This window comes from Leptinotarsa decemlineata, unplaced genomic scaffold (genome assembly GCF_025532065.1).
Source record: "Leptinotarsa decemlineata unplaced genomic scaffold, Ldec_3_MD MMD2_tig00001393_RagTag_RagTag, whole genome shotgun sequence".
Classification (NCBI taxonomy): Eukaryota; Metazoa; Arthropoda; class Insecta; order Coleoptera; family Chrysomelidae; genus Leptinotarsa; species Leptinotarsa decemlineata.
In genome coordinates, this window is record NW_027412562.1 from 10962393 (window position 1) to 10977842 (window position 15450).

At 36.9% G+C, this 15450-nt stretch overlaps 2 protein-coding genes across 3 annotated transcripts in view; one reads left to right on the top strand and one right to left on the bottom strand.

Moving 5' to 3' along the window:
• Positions 1–15450, top strand: part of LOC111511929 (synaptotagmin-15) — a 475338-nt gene that overhangs the window by 29924 nt on the left and 429964 nt on the right. The window lies entirely within an intron of this gene.
• LOC141482563 (uncharacterized) lies at positions 9207–9821 on the bottom strand. The gene has a single exon (XM_074176054.1). It carries the CDS (start codon positions 9819–9821, stop codon positions 9207–9209), a length of 615 nt encoding a protein of 204 aa, XP_074032155.1.

Sequence of the window (15450 nt, forward strand, 5' to 3'; positions counted from 1 at the left end):
AATCCATCTCTTCACAAATCCGCCGGAAAAAATTCTGAATAACTTTCCATAACCAGAACACTGGATATTAAAAATTTCATTTTCTCACTATCGATAGGATAAACAATAATTCAATATTATAAAAAAAAATCTGTTTAAAATCTGTTTTTCCGTTAACCAGCTGTCGCACCCCTACGAACGACAACCCTCAGAAGTCGAAACTTGTGCGAGCTAAGGATTAACGAGGTCTTACCTTTTAACGTGTGATTCCTAACACGTTAGGAATCACACGTCATCTGACAGTTTTATACATTGTATAAAACTGTCAGATGACGCGATATCTTTTTAGCTGAAGGCAAAAGGAAGTGGAAATTGATGAAAATCATGTTTAATACCTCCTCTTAACATCTGGGCGTATTCAAGAATTCGTGCTTGTACCTTCATTTTTCACACTGTCAAATGTATTGAATTGTCTCGAGAATTACCCGACTCATCTATAGATAAATAGATAGATAGTATATTCGACCAAGTATATGTACAAAATATTTCAAGACAAAAAGAAGGTTGACATGAGGGTTTGACTAATATATATGTATTATTTTCAAATGAAAGAACTAGAAGGTCTGACTACCTACTACTTCAAACTACGTACAAGGGTTTTGTTACTTGACGTCGGGATCTCAATCTGCCTACTCCCCAGGTCTCGCCACTGATCTTCGGAAGGAACCATATGTATCTACTACAAAGGTGTAATGTGAGGAGTGTGGCGGGACAGTGATTTTTTTCATGAATGCTGCAGTTAGATCCTTTTCTAATTTGAATAGTTTCGCGAATTCTTTTGTTTCATTTCAAGATGGTGTTGAAAGTGGGATGATGCTGGATCCGATTCATGGACAACTAGCTCATGTTCGTAGGCTCTGTTGGAGACTCTTCTGGTGGTCTGGCCGACATTACTTCTGGAGCAAGTGGAACGTGATATATCATATATGCCCTATGGTTCACTGGGTTTATTCTCACATGTTCGTAAAAATGTGGCAGTTTGAGTTAGTGAATATTGTTTTTATGTTGTGCTTCTTCAGAATTTGGTTCACTTTGACAGCAACTCCATGAAGAAAAGTTCACAAATAGTCAGTCTGGTTATATTACCAGATATAGATCTGTGCACGAGAGAAATGAAAACGAAATTCAATTAGGCAGGATGACAATATGACTTAGCATTGATGTAATGGTTGGTATGTGTTGGTGGTGGATGTTCTGTAAACAGTGTGTGAAGAAGAATAGCTGGATTTTGTGAAAGGAACGTCCGAGAATTGAAAAAAAAATATCATTTACCACTTCTATTGTGAATTTCACGCTGGATCACATTTTTTTGAAGGGCTCCAATTGAGGACTAATTTTCTGTTTCAAAGTTCATCTAGGCATCAGCATGGAAGTAGCCATTCATGTAATTATGTTTGAAATATGTTTCTCCGTTAACCAGCTGTCGCACCCCTACAAACTATAACTCTTAGAAGTCGAAACTTGTGCGAGCTATGGACTAACGAGGTCTTACCTTTCAACGTGTGATTCCTAACATCAATACTGCATTATCCAATGAGGAAAATATTTATGTGGTTTTTGGCACCGTCTATCTGCAATACATAGGTGTTACCAACCCAATCTGTGAAATTCTAAAGAAGGAGAAAATTAACACCGGGTTCAAACCAACTAAGAAAATATCTGAGTAGTTTGGATCAGCAAAAAATAGCAGAGATCCACTCAAATCAACGGGAGTTTACAGGATTTCATGTAACTGTGGTAAAGTCTAAATCGGTCAGACGAAAAGAAGCAATGGTACCCGCCTAGTAGAGCACGAGCGGAGTTGCCGATTGGAACAAACGGAGAAGTCTACAGTCGCTGAACATGCACTGTTCGACGGGGATACAAGATTTTTTTCGAAAATACCGAGCTAGCAACTTCGAATCATTATTCAACAAGAATGCATTATCTTTTCATTGTTGCCCCCGTACGACGTAGGTCATCAAAAACATCTTTCGATGAGTTCACAAAACTTTCAATTCTGGGATATTGATATGCCCATATTAACATTTCGAGCTACGTGATAATTATATCTGACTGGGCATCTTTCCACGCCGATGAATAGTGTTTATTTCAACACTCTTGGTTCCTCAGCCATAATTTAAAGTTTCATGAGAGACAGTTACGGCGCGGCGTTTAAAAATAATCTGAATTGAAGAAATCTGTCTCTTCCCGAATTTAGAATTTATATTACCATACATAGTTTTCGCTAGGTATTACAATGTGAAAAAATATATAAAAAATAGGAAAGTAATACAAATTATGAAATTATTCTGTTATTTATGTTTTCCTTTTATGTGTTCAACATTTTATTTTTATTGCAATATTTCTCTTATGTATTATAACCTCTACTCATGAATGACATCGATATACTCACACTGATGTGACGTGATAAAAATGGCATGATTTCTGAGAAAGTAATTGGAATTTGTTGTTTTGCACTTTTCCTCAGTTCTGTATCAATGAATTGATATTCACCATTATCAGTACTTTCTTTTTTTAATTCTTTCTAGTTTTCTGAGATTTCAGCCCTCCATAATTTGAAATATTAACAAAACTGAATAAACAGAAAGTTGGCTGAAGTGCAATGAAAGGAAAATTTTAAAAGTTTACCTCAAAATAATCACTGGGATATGACCCACCGAATAGTCAAAGTAGTCAGAAATGTGTCGTATTCACAAATTTTGCCTACATATTGAATAATCAATAGGAAACCGAATAGAAACCGAAGTTAAGTTTCTTTAAGATGAGCAACGTCTCCTTTATTCAATTCATAAACTTTCAGGGAAATCTAACAAATTAATGTGTGAGCAATATCATGGAAAATTTGAAGCTGATAGAATTCATCTAAATCGAAAGTAATAAATGAAATATCAATTCGTGTGTTGATATACACATACTTTAAAACATTTTTCTTCTTCACATTATACTTCGATTAGGATCATTAACCACAATTTTGATATTGAAATTAGTATACTGTAGCATTTTTGGTACGAATTAACATACAAGAAACCAAAAATTCTTGAATAGCGTGTTTCTTACCCCCTGGATAAAATACCCTTTCTTGAAAAGAAAAGCCTGGTATGCGAACTTTTCTGGCGAACCATGATATTTCACATTCGTCAAATTTATTACATTCCTATTCACTCCATGCCCTTGCTTATCGGGGCATGAAGACGTAGTTGCTCATAGTTCAATTCCTGCTAATTTCAATCGATTTGGTTTTTACGACCATTTGGAAGTTTCCGAACCTTCTACATGCACAGAATTCATTTTATGTTTGATGGAGTTTGGGAGTTCTGACGACATCGGATGGTTCTGCCTGCAAACTGAGACGATAATCTCTCTTGAGGAATAATTTAAAGACCTTGTAACAACTTCAAGAATTCCCAAGATTACTTGTCTCTCCTTCAACAACACATATATTGTATATTTATTTTATACAATTTTTCATGAAGGCAGTATAAAAAAAACGAAAACCCTCTAAAGTCAAAACTTGTGAGAGGTTAGAAGTTAGAATCGTTAGGATATTTTATCGTGTGATAATTAGTGGAGTTTACGACTCCAACGGACCTCTCTGTAAATCTAGTTCAGGAGCAAGTCTACAGAGGAGATGGATGTCGAGTTTACGACTCAATTGACCTCCTTGTAAATTTAATACAGGAGCGAGTCCACAGAGGAGATGGATGTCGAGTTCACGACTCCAACGGACCTCCCTGTAAATTTAGTCCAGTAGCGAGTCTACAGAGGAGATGGATGTCCAGTTTATGACTCCAACGGACCTCACTGTGAATTTATTTCAGGAGTGAGTCTACAGAGAAGATGGATGTCGAGTTAATGACTCCAACTGACCTCTTTGTAAATTTAGTTCAGGAGTGAGTATACAGAGGAGATGGATGTCGAGTTTACGACTCCAACGGGCCTCCCTGTAAATTTAGTTCAAGAGCGAGTCTATAGAGGAAATGGATGTCGAGTTTACGACTCCAACTGACCTCCCTGTGAGTTTACTTCAGGGGCTAGTCTACAGAGGAGATGGATGTCGAGTTTACGACTCCAACGGACCTCACTGTAAATCTAGTTCAGGAGTGAGTCTACAGAGGAGATGGATGTCGAGTTTACGACTCCAACGGACCTCTTTGTGAATTTAGTTCAGGAGCGAGTCTACAAAGGAGATGGATGTCAAGTTTACGACTCCAATTGACCTCCCTGTAAATTCAGTTCAGGAGCGAGTCTATAGAGGTGATGGATGTCGAGTTTACGACTCCAACTGACCTCCCTGTAAATTTAGTTCAGGAGCGAGTCTACAGAGGAGATGGATGTCGAGTATACGACTCCAACGGACCTCACTGTAAATTTAGTTCAGGAGCGAGTCTACAGAAGAGATGGATGTCGAGTTCATAACTCCAATTGACCTCTCTGTAAATTCAGTTCAAGAGCGAGTCTATAGAGGAGATGAATGTCGAGTTCACGACTCCAACTGACCTCCCTGTAAAGTCAGTTCAGGAGCGAGTCTACAGAGGAGATGGATGTCGCGTTTACGACTCCAACGGACCTCTCTGTAAATTTAGTTCAGAAGCGAGTCTACAGAGGAGATGGTTGTCGAGTTTACGACTACAGCTGACCTCTCTATGAATATAATTCAGGAGCGAGTCTCCAGAGGAGATGAATGTCGAGTTTACGACTCCAACGGACCTCCCTGTGAATTTAGTTCAGGAGCGAGTCTACAGAGGAGATGGATGTTGAGTTTACGACTCCAATTGATCTCCCTGTGAATTTAGTTCAGGAGCGAGAGCTGCGGCGTACGCAAAATCTGTCTCAGGTGGGGGAACTAACACCCCATGAGCAGGTTAGCAAACGTTTGCGATCAAGTGAGGTTTCACCAAAACCAGAGGCGAAAAAGCCCTGCACGGCTGAATCTAAGACATCGTCAGGTGTAGCTGACGTGCAAAAACCCTCATATGGAAAGGTTATCGTGGGTATCAAGGTGGGAATCTTTTAACTTAACTATCCGACTACCTCATTAACAGAGCATATACTTTGTGCCTGCCCCGCTGGGGACCGAATCACGTCACACCAGTGTACATACTTTGTGCCTGCCCCACTGGCACTAATCAGGTTTTTAGAGTTCGGCAGAGCCGAACTCTTACCATCTGACCTGAAAGACCACTCACCACATGGGTTTGTTTGGCCGAGTGAGTATATGTGTGAGCCACAATAAACCCTTTCGGGTTGCGGTGGAGGGTCGAATAGACCTACTCACTTTGGACCCAACCTAACCTAGTGAACACCGATCGTCTCAGAATTAGGATATAATCAACTTTCACAGTAGCGGTGGTTTCATTGGTAGGTCTCACTAACGAAACGGCTACCGTCTGATCAATACCGCTTCTTGTATAAACATAACATTATTCTGAATTTTCAATAGTATTTTACGTTATAAGTCTGGTAGTCGACTTATCACAGTACCAGTAGATTTACGGATAACGCATATGCGTCAAGTAGGTCCCTGAGTATAACTTGTATTTTAGTATTTTTATTATACAGGGTTGGGCATCCCATACGACACAGTCCCTGTAAACCAAACCAATAATTTCTCCATTTCATTATATGTACAGTGCATTTCATTAATGATCCGCGTCCCCCTTTTATTTTTTGAACGGGTCAATTGAAATTTGGGATAATTAAATTATTGCATGAATACTTTATTTTGAAGTGAAATTGACAGATGAAGCTTGCAAGATGGCGACTGGGCGTCATCTGGAAAGAAAATTGAATAGAATGGGGGGTCTTGTGACACATCTTTTTGAAGCTCCTGACAAATGCTTCACAACCCTAGAATATAATGTCTACAAAATGCCAATAATTGCCTAAATACATTGACATTTAACTACATAATATGAGGTAGTAAGCTTGAGGTCAGTTCAGAAGCAAATCGAAATGGTTGCCTTGAACTTCTTGACATATGAACAGCCTATCCGATATTTCACGCTGACCATTTTCGAACACAGTAACGTAAATATCTCTACAAATATTCAATGTTCTCTGCTGTATATCGAATATTGAAGCAGATTAAGTTTCGTATACCTTTTGCTTCGAATAGCCCCATAAAATAAAGTCCAAAGGTGTCAAATCTGGCGAGCGGGCTGGCTATTCAATAGGACTTCGACGGCCTATCCAACGACCGGCAAAAGTAGTATCCAAATAGTTTCTTACTTGTCTGGAGTAATGTAGTAGTGCTTTATCTTGTTGGAAAATAATATCCATATCGAATTCATTAGGATTCGCTTCGACGATGTCAGTGATGAGAGGGTCAACAGTAGTTTCCTGCATATTCAAATACAGTTCTGTTGAATTTTGATCAATAAATAGAAGTCCTACAATATGGTTTCCCAATATTCCTGCCCAAACTTTAATTGTTACTGGATATTGGGTATGTGTTTCCCGGAAAAGGTGAGGGTTGATGTTAATTTTGTCTGTGAACATTGCCGTTTGGAAAAAAATATACATTCGTCACTAAAACAAATATTGTGGAGATAGGTAGGATGCCTTGCAATGTTTTCCGTCAATATTTCGCAGAATTCTGTTCTTCGATCAGGATCATCTTCAGTTAACTGGTGTACCATTTTTATTTTGTATAGGTGATACCTATTCCTCCTCAAAAGTGTCCACACAGTAGAAGGAGACACCTCACAAACATTCGCATCGGAATAAGTAGACTGTTTAGGATTTACTACCATCCCACCAATTATTTGCACTTACTCTTCTTCCGGAATGGAACTTCGTTAAATGTTTCTACACACCCAGAACCAGGAACCGTAGATCCTCATGTCATCGAAGACATGAGTAGAATAAACTCATTTGTGACATAAGGTCTTGATTTTATGAATGGATTGTAATGTTATCCAGACTGATGCTGAAGAGGCGATAAGACGAATGTCTTACTCCAAAACATCGATGTCCGCCATTGAGGATGACAGTGTTCCATTTGAGTAAAATATTACTTGTTCCATATACAATATTATGTAGCAATCCTGTGAATGATATCTGAATCAATTTCATAAGGAATATTTGGAGTAAAAACTGAACAGGAAAGCGTTTGAGAGAGCGTTTTTTCGGTTTATGTCTGAAATTTTCTTCTTTGTATGATCTAGATATCTTGGTAAAAAATTTATTTGGAAATCAATTGTAAAGGTGGAAATCCGATGCCTTTTTTTCTAAAACTATCTCCCAAAACTATACTTCTTTCAATTTAAACATAGTCACCTTTTGGTGGTGGAAAAATATTATCAATACATTAGTTTCACGCCAGAGGTTCCAAATTCAACTCATCACTTCAGTATAATGATTATTTTTCAAATTATGTGAAATCAGGTCAGAAATAATCGAATTGGAAACAAATTTCAATTGAACGAAACAAAATTGAAATATTCCCAACTAATTCTGTCAATAAATTTTTTATTGAAACATATTTTAGTCGACGATGAAATAGCATATGAAAAAATTTTTGAAATTAGAGATCATTTTTGAAAAACACATTCAATAATCTGTTGCCTTATAATCCACTATTATTGGTAGATTTTTCCTTGGAATAATTTACTCAACTGAATGGTTCAGTAACTAATACTGTCATAGTAACATTCCCGGAAATGTTGTTTTCTAACATTCTTTCAATGGAGCCCTACAACCCTGTCGAATATATTATGCCTGTATGCTCTGAAACTAATATTTCTTGGGAATATTTCTTGGGAATTGTTTCTGGAAGTTCGCTGTCACCCAAAAATGTTACATAAATGACAATTCAGTTTCCTTTGTTTTCCGACAATACACGATTTCTACTTTTGTGCAATCTCGAAGGATGGGTGTAAAATGGAATAAAAATTAAAATAGCTGAGTCGCGGCTGAAAAATAGTAAAACATTTGAAATAGGTTATGTTCAGCTCTTTCTTGAAGGATTTCTCAGACAATTTAATGAGTTAATTAAGATAAGCCAAAAAAGATGTGCCCACGGGGAAAATGTCTGGTCTTGATATTCCACCTAATTCAACATTATGTAAGCTGAAAGTCACGCTCAACGATACTTTCTTGTGGATTGAATTTGTTAATAATATCGCGAATACAGTTCGTGCTCAAAGTTATTTTATTGCCTTATGACTTCTCATGATATATTGTCAAAGCATACAAGACTGATAAGGCAGACACACAAAAACAAGAAATCCAACATCGACATCGCAACAAATCGGATGTCTACAAGCAATAGTTTATGTTGGCTAGAAATTTCAAAACCAGAACCTCCGAACACAAGAAGTTTTGAATTAAAGGAAACCAATTCAACTTATGCGAGCCATTTGTTGGAAAACAAGCACGACTTCGACATAAACTACGACGTATATTACTTACAAAATTTGAAGGACGAACATTGAACTTTCCGGTATTTCTGAAAATTAATGAACGTCAATAATGAAGTATCCTATTGAACCACCAACGAGAAGTTGATCCCTTACCACTAGAATTAGTCGAGTCATTAGTGTAATAGATTGGATACTGTTACGGAATCATACGCGTATTCACAGTATCCCCTAGACATTGGGTTGTCCCCAATGTCTTTGGACACTTGTGGAAAGAAGGAGCAATATTTAATTACTGATATACCATCCATATTCGATTTCGCCATCAAAGGCTGATTTTACCTTCAAGGGCTCGTATGGTCATCAAGGGCTCATTCTGCCATCATGGGCTCGTTTTGCCATCGAGGGCTCGTTTTGCCATTAAGGGCTCTTTCTGCCATCAAGGGCTCGTTTTGCCTTCAAGGGCTCGTTTTGTCATCAAGGGTCGTTTTGCCATCAAGGGCTCGTTTCGTTCATTTATCTTAACATTTTTGGAATCTGAACGGCTTCATGTGTTCTGCTGTTAGCTCTGCTGTTGTGTAAATCCTCCTTCACCTTGTAACGGTCATTTGGAAGGACCTCCATCACTTTGAATGGACCTCTAAATTTAGGTAATAGCTTTTTACTTTCACCAGTTGCAGGGTTGCTTATGACTTTGGTCAAGACCGAGTCGCCAATATCGAAAACTTTTGGTGGATTCCGTTTGTTATCAAAGGCGGCATTTTGTTTGCTTCTATTATTTTCCCATCGTTGCGCCGTTTCAGCTCATATCGCAGTGACGTCCACCTCCCTCTCTTCGTCGTTGTCGTGGATATCACCATCCATTTTCAGTGAGAATCCAAATAGAAGCTCGGCTGGCGTATTTTGTATGATAAGGTGTTTCGTGTTATTATTGCCTTGTTGAACTGTTGCCACTTTGGAATCCCATTCATTGCCATTTACACTTGCTTCTGAAGTCTCTAAAGCATCTAGTATTGTTTTGTTTACTCTCTCCGCTTGGGCATTTCCTCTTGGGAGACCAACTGCTATGGTGTGTAACCTGATACCTTTTCGTTCGAGATATTGTTTAAATTCATTGAAAACAAATCCTTTTCCCGCATCTGTTATTATTCTTTTCGGATTTCCGAAAATTGTACATATCTCGCTCAATGTCACTAGGGCACATTTTGTAGTAGTGTTGGGAGCTGCTTTCAAAAATGTGAATTTTGAGAATCCGTCCACAATTATAAGTATATACTTATTTCCCTTTCCATGCACAAATGGTCCCAAATGATCCAAGTGTAGGGTGTGGTGTGGTCTCGCATACTTGGGCATGGAATGCAAAAATCCAAACTTCTTACCACTATTTTCTTTATGGTACCAGGCAATGTAAACATGCATTCATGTATTTTTTTCACAAATCTATTCATGTTTTAAAACCAGTAAATTTTCTTAATTCTGTCTATAGTTTTCTCATAAGCAAGGTGACCTAAATCATCATGATTAGCTTTTGCTATTTGCCACCTACAGTTTTTCGGTACTACTCATCTTCGACCACATGGCGTTTCACGATAAACTATATTTCCTCGTAAAACGTATTTCTCAAAAATGTTTTCATCATTCACTTTATCACCACCTAACAATATTTCTTTTATTTCCTTGATAGAAGCATCTTGATCTTGCGCCTCGCGTAGATAATCATTTTCGTGTATTTTGTTAACGTTCTCTATATACTCTCATCTCAAAATTACGACTGAGTGCGTCTACGTGCTGCATTTGTGAACCAGTTTTATGCTGTATTTCAAATGAAAAGTCTTGTGAAAGTAAACCCACCTAGCTATGCGTGGAAAAATTGCTTGTTTACTTAAGCTACTTTTCACGGCGTTGCAATCCGTGAAAATTGTGAACTCATTTCCAAGGAGGTAAAACCTATTCTTTTCTAGGATTCTCACAATTGCAAGTAACTCTAGTTCGAATGAATGATAGTTTTTCTCCGCCTCAGTTGTTTGCTTGCTGAAATATCCAACAGCATTTTCTTTGTTTTCAGATTTTTGAACTAATATTCCTGCGAAGCCTTCCCGACTTGCATCTGTATAAACTATTATTGGTAATTTAGGATTGAAAATACATAATACAGGATTTGAACAAATTTTCCTCTTGAGATCTTGAACAATTTTTATCGATGAATCTGACCATGCCCAAACGACATTTTTTTTTAAATAATTCTGTAAGAAGAGCTGATATTAGAGCAAAGTATTGTATGAATTTTCGAAAAAATCCGATCAGACCCAAAAACTGTCTCAACACTTGATTTTTTGGCACTGGAAATGTATCAACCGCTATTTTCTCCATCAAAAATACAGATTTTGACAATTTTAGCGTTAGGCCATAATTTCCCAAAATTTTCAGAACATCGTTTAGCAGAACCAACCCCTCAGTTTTGGATTTAGATGGTATCAAAATGTCATCAAGTTATGGTCTTATGTGAAACTGTCTTGAGGGTTGGAAAATTTCATTCATAAATTGTTGAAAAACTGAGGGATCATTACATAACCCAAATGGGGTCCTTAGGTATTCATAGTGACCCTCTTTCGTTATGAATGCCGTATACGGAATTGATTTGTTATCTAATGGTATCTGATGATACCCCGAAGCTAGATCGATACTTGTGAAATATGTGTATTCTCCTAAACTATCAATGATTTCTTCTATTAGAGGCATCGGAAAACTATTTTTCACTGTGATTCTATTGAGTGCACGATAATCGATGACCAGTCTTTTCTGACCATCTTTTTTATTAACTAGTAAAGCTGGACTTGAATAAGGTGACTTACTTTCCCGTATTATTTTTGCATCCAACAACTTCCTTATAGACAGAAAAACTGAATGTGCTTTCCCCAGGTGCTTCATATCGGAAAACATACTGTTTTCATGTTCCATTAAAATTTTGTCAAGTTCCGATTTTTCCTGCACCGACAAAGTACCACATTTTATGTTTGACAACCAATGAGGAGTATCCACTTTATTCTGAAACGTTAAAACATCATCCACCCTGTGGTAAATGATATTCTGATCCTCTGTGAAATTTGTTCCGATCAGAATATCATTTTCGATATTGTTGTCGTCGATTACGTAATACACTATTTTTAACGAAACTTGAGCTTGATTTTTTGAGCTACTTCCGATTTCATAATTGAACAGTCACTCCCATAATCTACAAATGCCGTACACTGATTGCCATCAATAAAAATTTTTTTGTAGAACTTTGAAGAGGGATGGTTATTTCGAATTAATTAAACTTTTTCGACTTTAGTGTCTTTTATGTCTTTTCGCAGATTATTTCATTATTTTCCCTGGGACTTTTATTGAAACATTTTGAATTACTACTACTTGGTATCGGCTGTTGCGAACTGCTCTGCAGATTTCAGTTGCTACCTGTCTGTATGTTTTATTTTTGAGGTACACCCCCAACACGTTAGCATTCTGAATATTTGACGCTTCCACTACCAATTTCAAATTATGATCATTTATTGCACCCATTATCAGAGAAACTTTGTCGGTGTCAGAAAAGTTTAATCTTGATTTATTGATTTTTGCCAAATGATTGAAATGGAATTCATATAATGAACATCCTTCTGTTGGCTTATTATCAGCCACCTCCATAAATAGCTCGTAAGCGTTCTTGTAAATTGAAATATAGAACTTAGTTATTGTTTCCATTCCGCCCACGTATTCTGAGACCACCGTAATTCACACTGTATGTAACTTTCATTCCATGTTTTAGCTGTTCCCTTCAATTTATTTACTACTTGATAAACTATGAAACTATCAGACCAACCATATTCTTGCATTATGTTGGATAATATCGATCCAATCGGACACTTCCGTATCCAGTGTATCAAACTTAGGCACTGCACTCGAAAGAACAATACTAGAGCTTGGCTGTACATTGCATATTTGCGGCATATTATTTGAACTGGCTACACTTACAGTTTGACTCATGCGTTTTCTCGACTCTTTCCGATGTCGACTCGATTCCTTTGTAGACTTTCTTGCTCTTACTGACATCCTCTTTCGTTTTCGGTTACGATCCTCTTCACTGGAGGTGGAGGAGGATCTGGATGGACTGCTGTTGGTTGGGGACAAACGCCTCTTCGATTTCTTTCCGTTTTTTGACATGACACCACACTATTCACACTGTTCACCACTTCTGATGTAGTAGATTGGACAAGGTTACGGAATCATACGCGTATTCACAGTATAACGATATATCAACGACTCTCCTACTTCAAGTCATGAACGGTAAGTAATCAATACTACATTTCTTATCCTATAACATAAAGTAATCGGGACTGTCCCAGTCATTCCAGTGACTAATGCCTAGATAATATATAAGTCACGCTGCTCCGTCACTATTTCCATAGGCGGGTACTGCACTAGTAACAATAATTTTACCTGATTCATACCTGCTGGGCTCTTGTTTTTGAAATAACCTGTTTACCAATTAGTGTTCTGTAAGGATTAAGGTTGATAATTTATATAAATTTAAATCAATATTGAGTAGTGTAGCATTCCTGGCAATGCTATGTGATTCAATTCCACTACGATTATTGGGAGTACTGACTGAATAAAATTTATGTATGATTCACAGTTCATATTTGAGAGAAGTTGTTTCGGTAGGACTTTATTTTCAGTTTATATCTGGGAAAAACTCTTGTATATGTTCTACACATCCTTGTAAACAGTTTTTTGATGGTGAAAAATTACGAATCCAAAAAGCTTTTTTCTAGAAACTAATCTCTATTGAAAATGTCCCTTTTTCAATTAAAATTTATTATGCACCAGGACACGTTACAACTCATATTTTTCATTAGGTGCTCTTTGTACCAAATTCTTGATGAGAAAAAGCTAATAAATTTTGTCGTTAATTAATTTCAATTATAACTGTCCAACCTGAGAATAATCACAATCTCCACAGTTTATAATGCTAAAGTCGTGCCAAGGTCTCAAATAATCAATTAGGCACGCTATGCAAATAGGAAGAATAGGGTAAATATTTCACAGATTTTTATCAACCCCTTTTTTATTTTACTACTGGCAACATTAAATGTTTACTCGATAAAGAATAATTCATTGAGCAGTTGTATAACGTATATCACTTCGGATTTATGGGCCAGTTGACCTATTTTCAGCAATTCTATACCCTAAATTGGAACTGGTGAGATTACCGGCTTGCTTGATGAGATACGTCAATTACTCATGAATAGGCAAGAAGGTGACGGAAAATACATTAACTAATAAGAGAGAAACTCAAGAATCGGCAATAACTTGCTTGTGATCAATTTGAATTACCGTGATTAGATTGCATTCCGTGTGCTAATTCATAGAAATCTTTGTTTCTGGGAAGTATTAATGTCAAACCTATTTTGAAGGAATATGCATTAGATCTACAAGGGGAAGTTTGAAAAGTAGGGATTCAGAACAGAATGGATTCAAAAGTTAACATGCATTTAAGAATCACATCGACAATACCGACTCTGATGTGGATATTGTACTTGGAGGTTATCATAAAAGAATCAAAATATTTCCTCTAGCACACGATTCACCGAAAACCAGTATATATCAATCGATACATCAATGCAAAGCCCCATCCCCAATTGCCTCAAGCAAGCATATTCTGATTTGTGTTCTTTCATTCAGATCTTTTGAAGTCACTAACAACCACAATAAAAAACCTGAATGAATTCAAATTGGAGCTTATATATGAAAATGTTAACAACTTCCTGATCCAGGGAGCTATTTAAATACACAACACACATAATTTCGAGTCAGAAGAAAGCTTACTATTCCTTATATCAATGAAGTTTTCACAACAATAAGTGTGAGTCACGTTTTGAAGATACACAATAACAAAACATTAAAAAACATGGATGACACCTTTCTTTGCTTGAATTTTGGTTGGTTTCAGTCACCCCAACATGAAATTTTTCAGATCTCCAAAATGTAAGTAAATCTCTTGTTGTCGAAGAAGTGCATTGTCAGTTGATGTTATAATATACAAATGGAAGAGAAGTGTGATGTGGTGAGCAGAGTAAAGTTCATTTTATCACTTGCGAACCTTCTGTTTTGTTTATTCATTTCATACTTCCGGAATACACTGCAGCCTCATGGGTTTTTCTTCCATCTCCTTCATGAAAACCCATTTCAAAGATTTTGTTTCTAGTAAAGGTCCCTTGCTGGTTGCATGTCATATTTTTCTCATCATAATTTGAGTCGTCCATACATTGTTTGCCTCCTATAATCCAACGCCTTGTAACGAAACCATTTCTTGCACGTCGTTCATATTCACGGAACTTATGGAATTGTTTGTTGTGGTATAAATGTTCTTCTTTTGTCGGTTGGAGCGCCATTGTTGTTTTGCATTCGATATTTTATTTTGTGTTACCACTAATAAGCAATAGGCAATTTGCATTCAGTCTGTGGTATTGTTGGCTGCATACCCAAAAGGTCAGTACGTCAAACTACGTTTGACGTACTGACCTGTAATATCGTTTATTTTATGCGAAATAAAACCCAACTTTGCAATGAGAAACTAGTCGTTGCCATCGACACTTTTCCAATAATTACATTTCGAAACATTTCGAAGTTATTTTGAATGTTTTTGGGAGTAATCCAGAAATTTAAGATAACATACCTATCTATTTTCTATGGTGTGCCTGCATTTTGCATTTATATAGGTAGGTTTGAATTAGCTGGTACAGTGGAATGTAACTTTCTACCCAAAATGTATTTCTGGATATTAACAATTTATATAGTATTCCAAAAACACTTTATTGTGAGATTTTCACTAAATTGTTTTACAAAAACGCGTTTTTGTAAAACAATTTAGTGAAAATCTCACAATAAAGTGTTTTTGGAATACGTTAGTTATGGATTTTCATCAAGTATCGGCCGATTCCATCATATAATTTATATAGTTTCAGTTCTATCAAACCCTCGTACTCTCGTTGCTGTAATAGAAGCTCCTTTC

Coding starts and splice junctions, on each gene's coding strand:
- LOC141482563 (XM_074176054.1), bottom strand. CDS start 9,821: ATGCATGTTTACATTGCCTGGTACCATAAAGAAAATAGTGGTAAGAAG.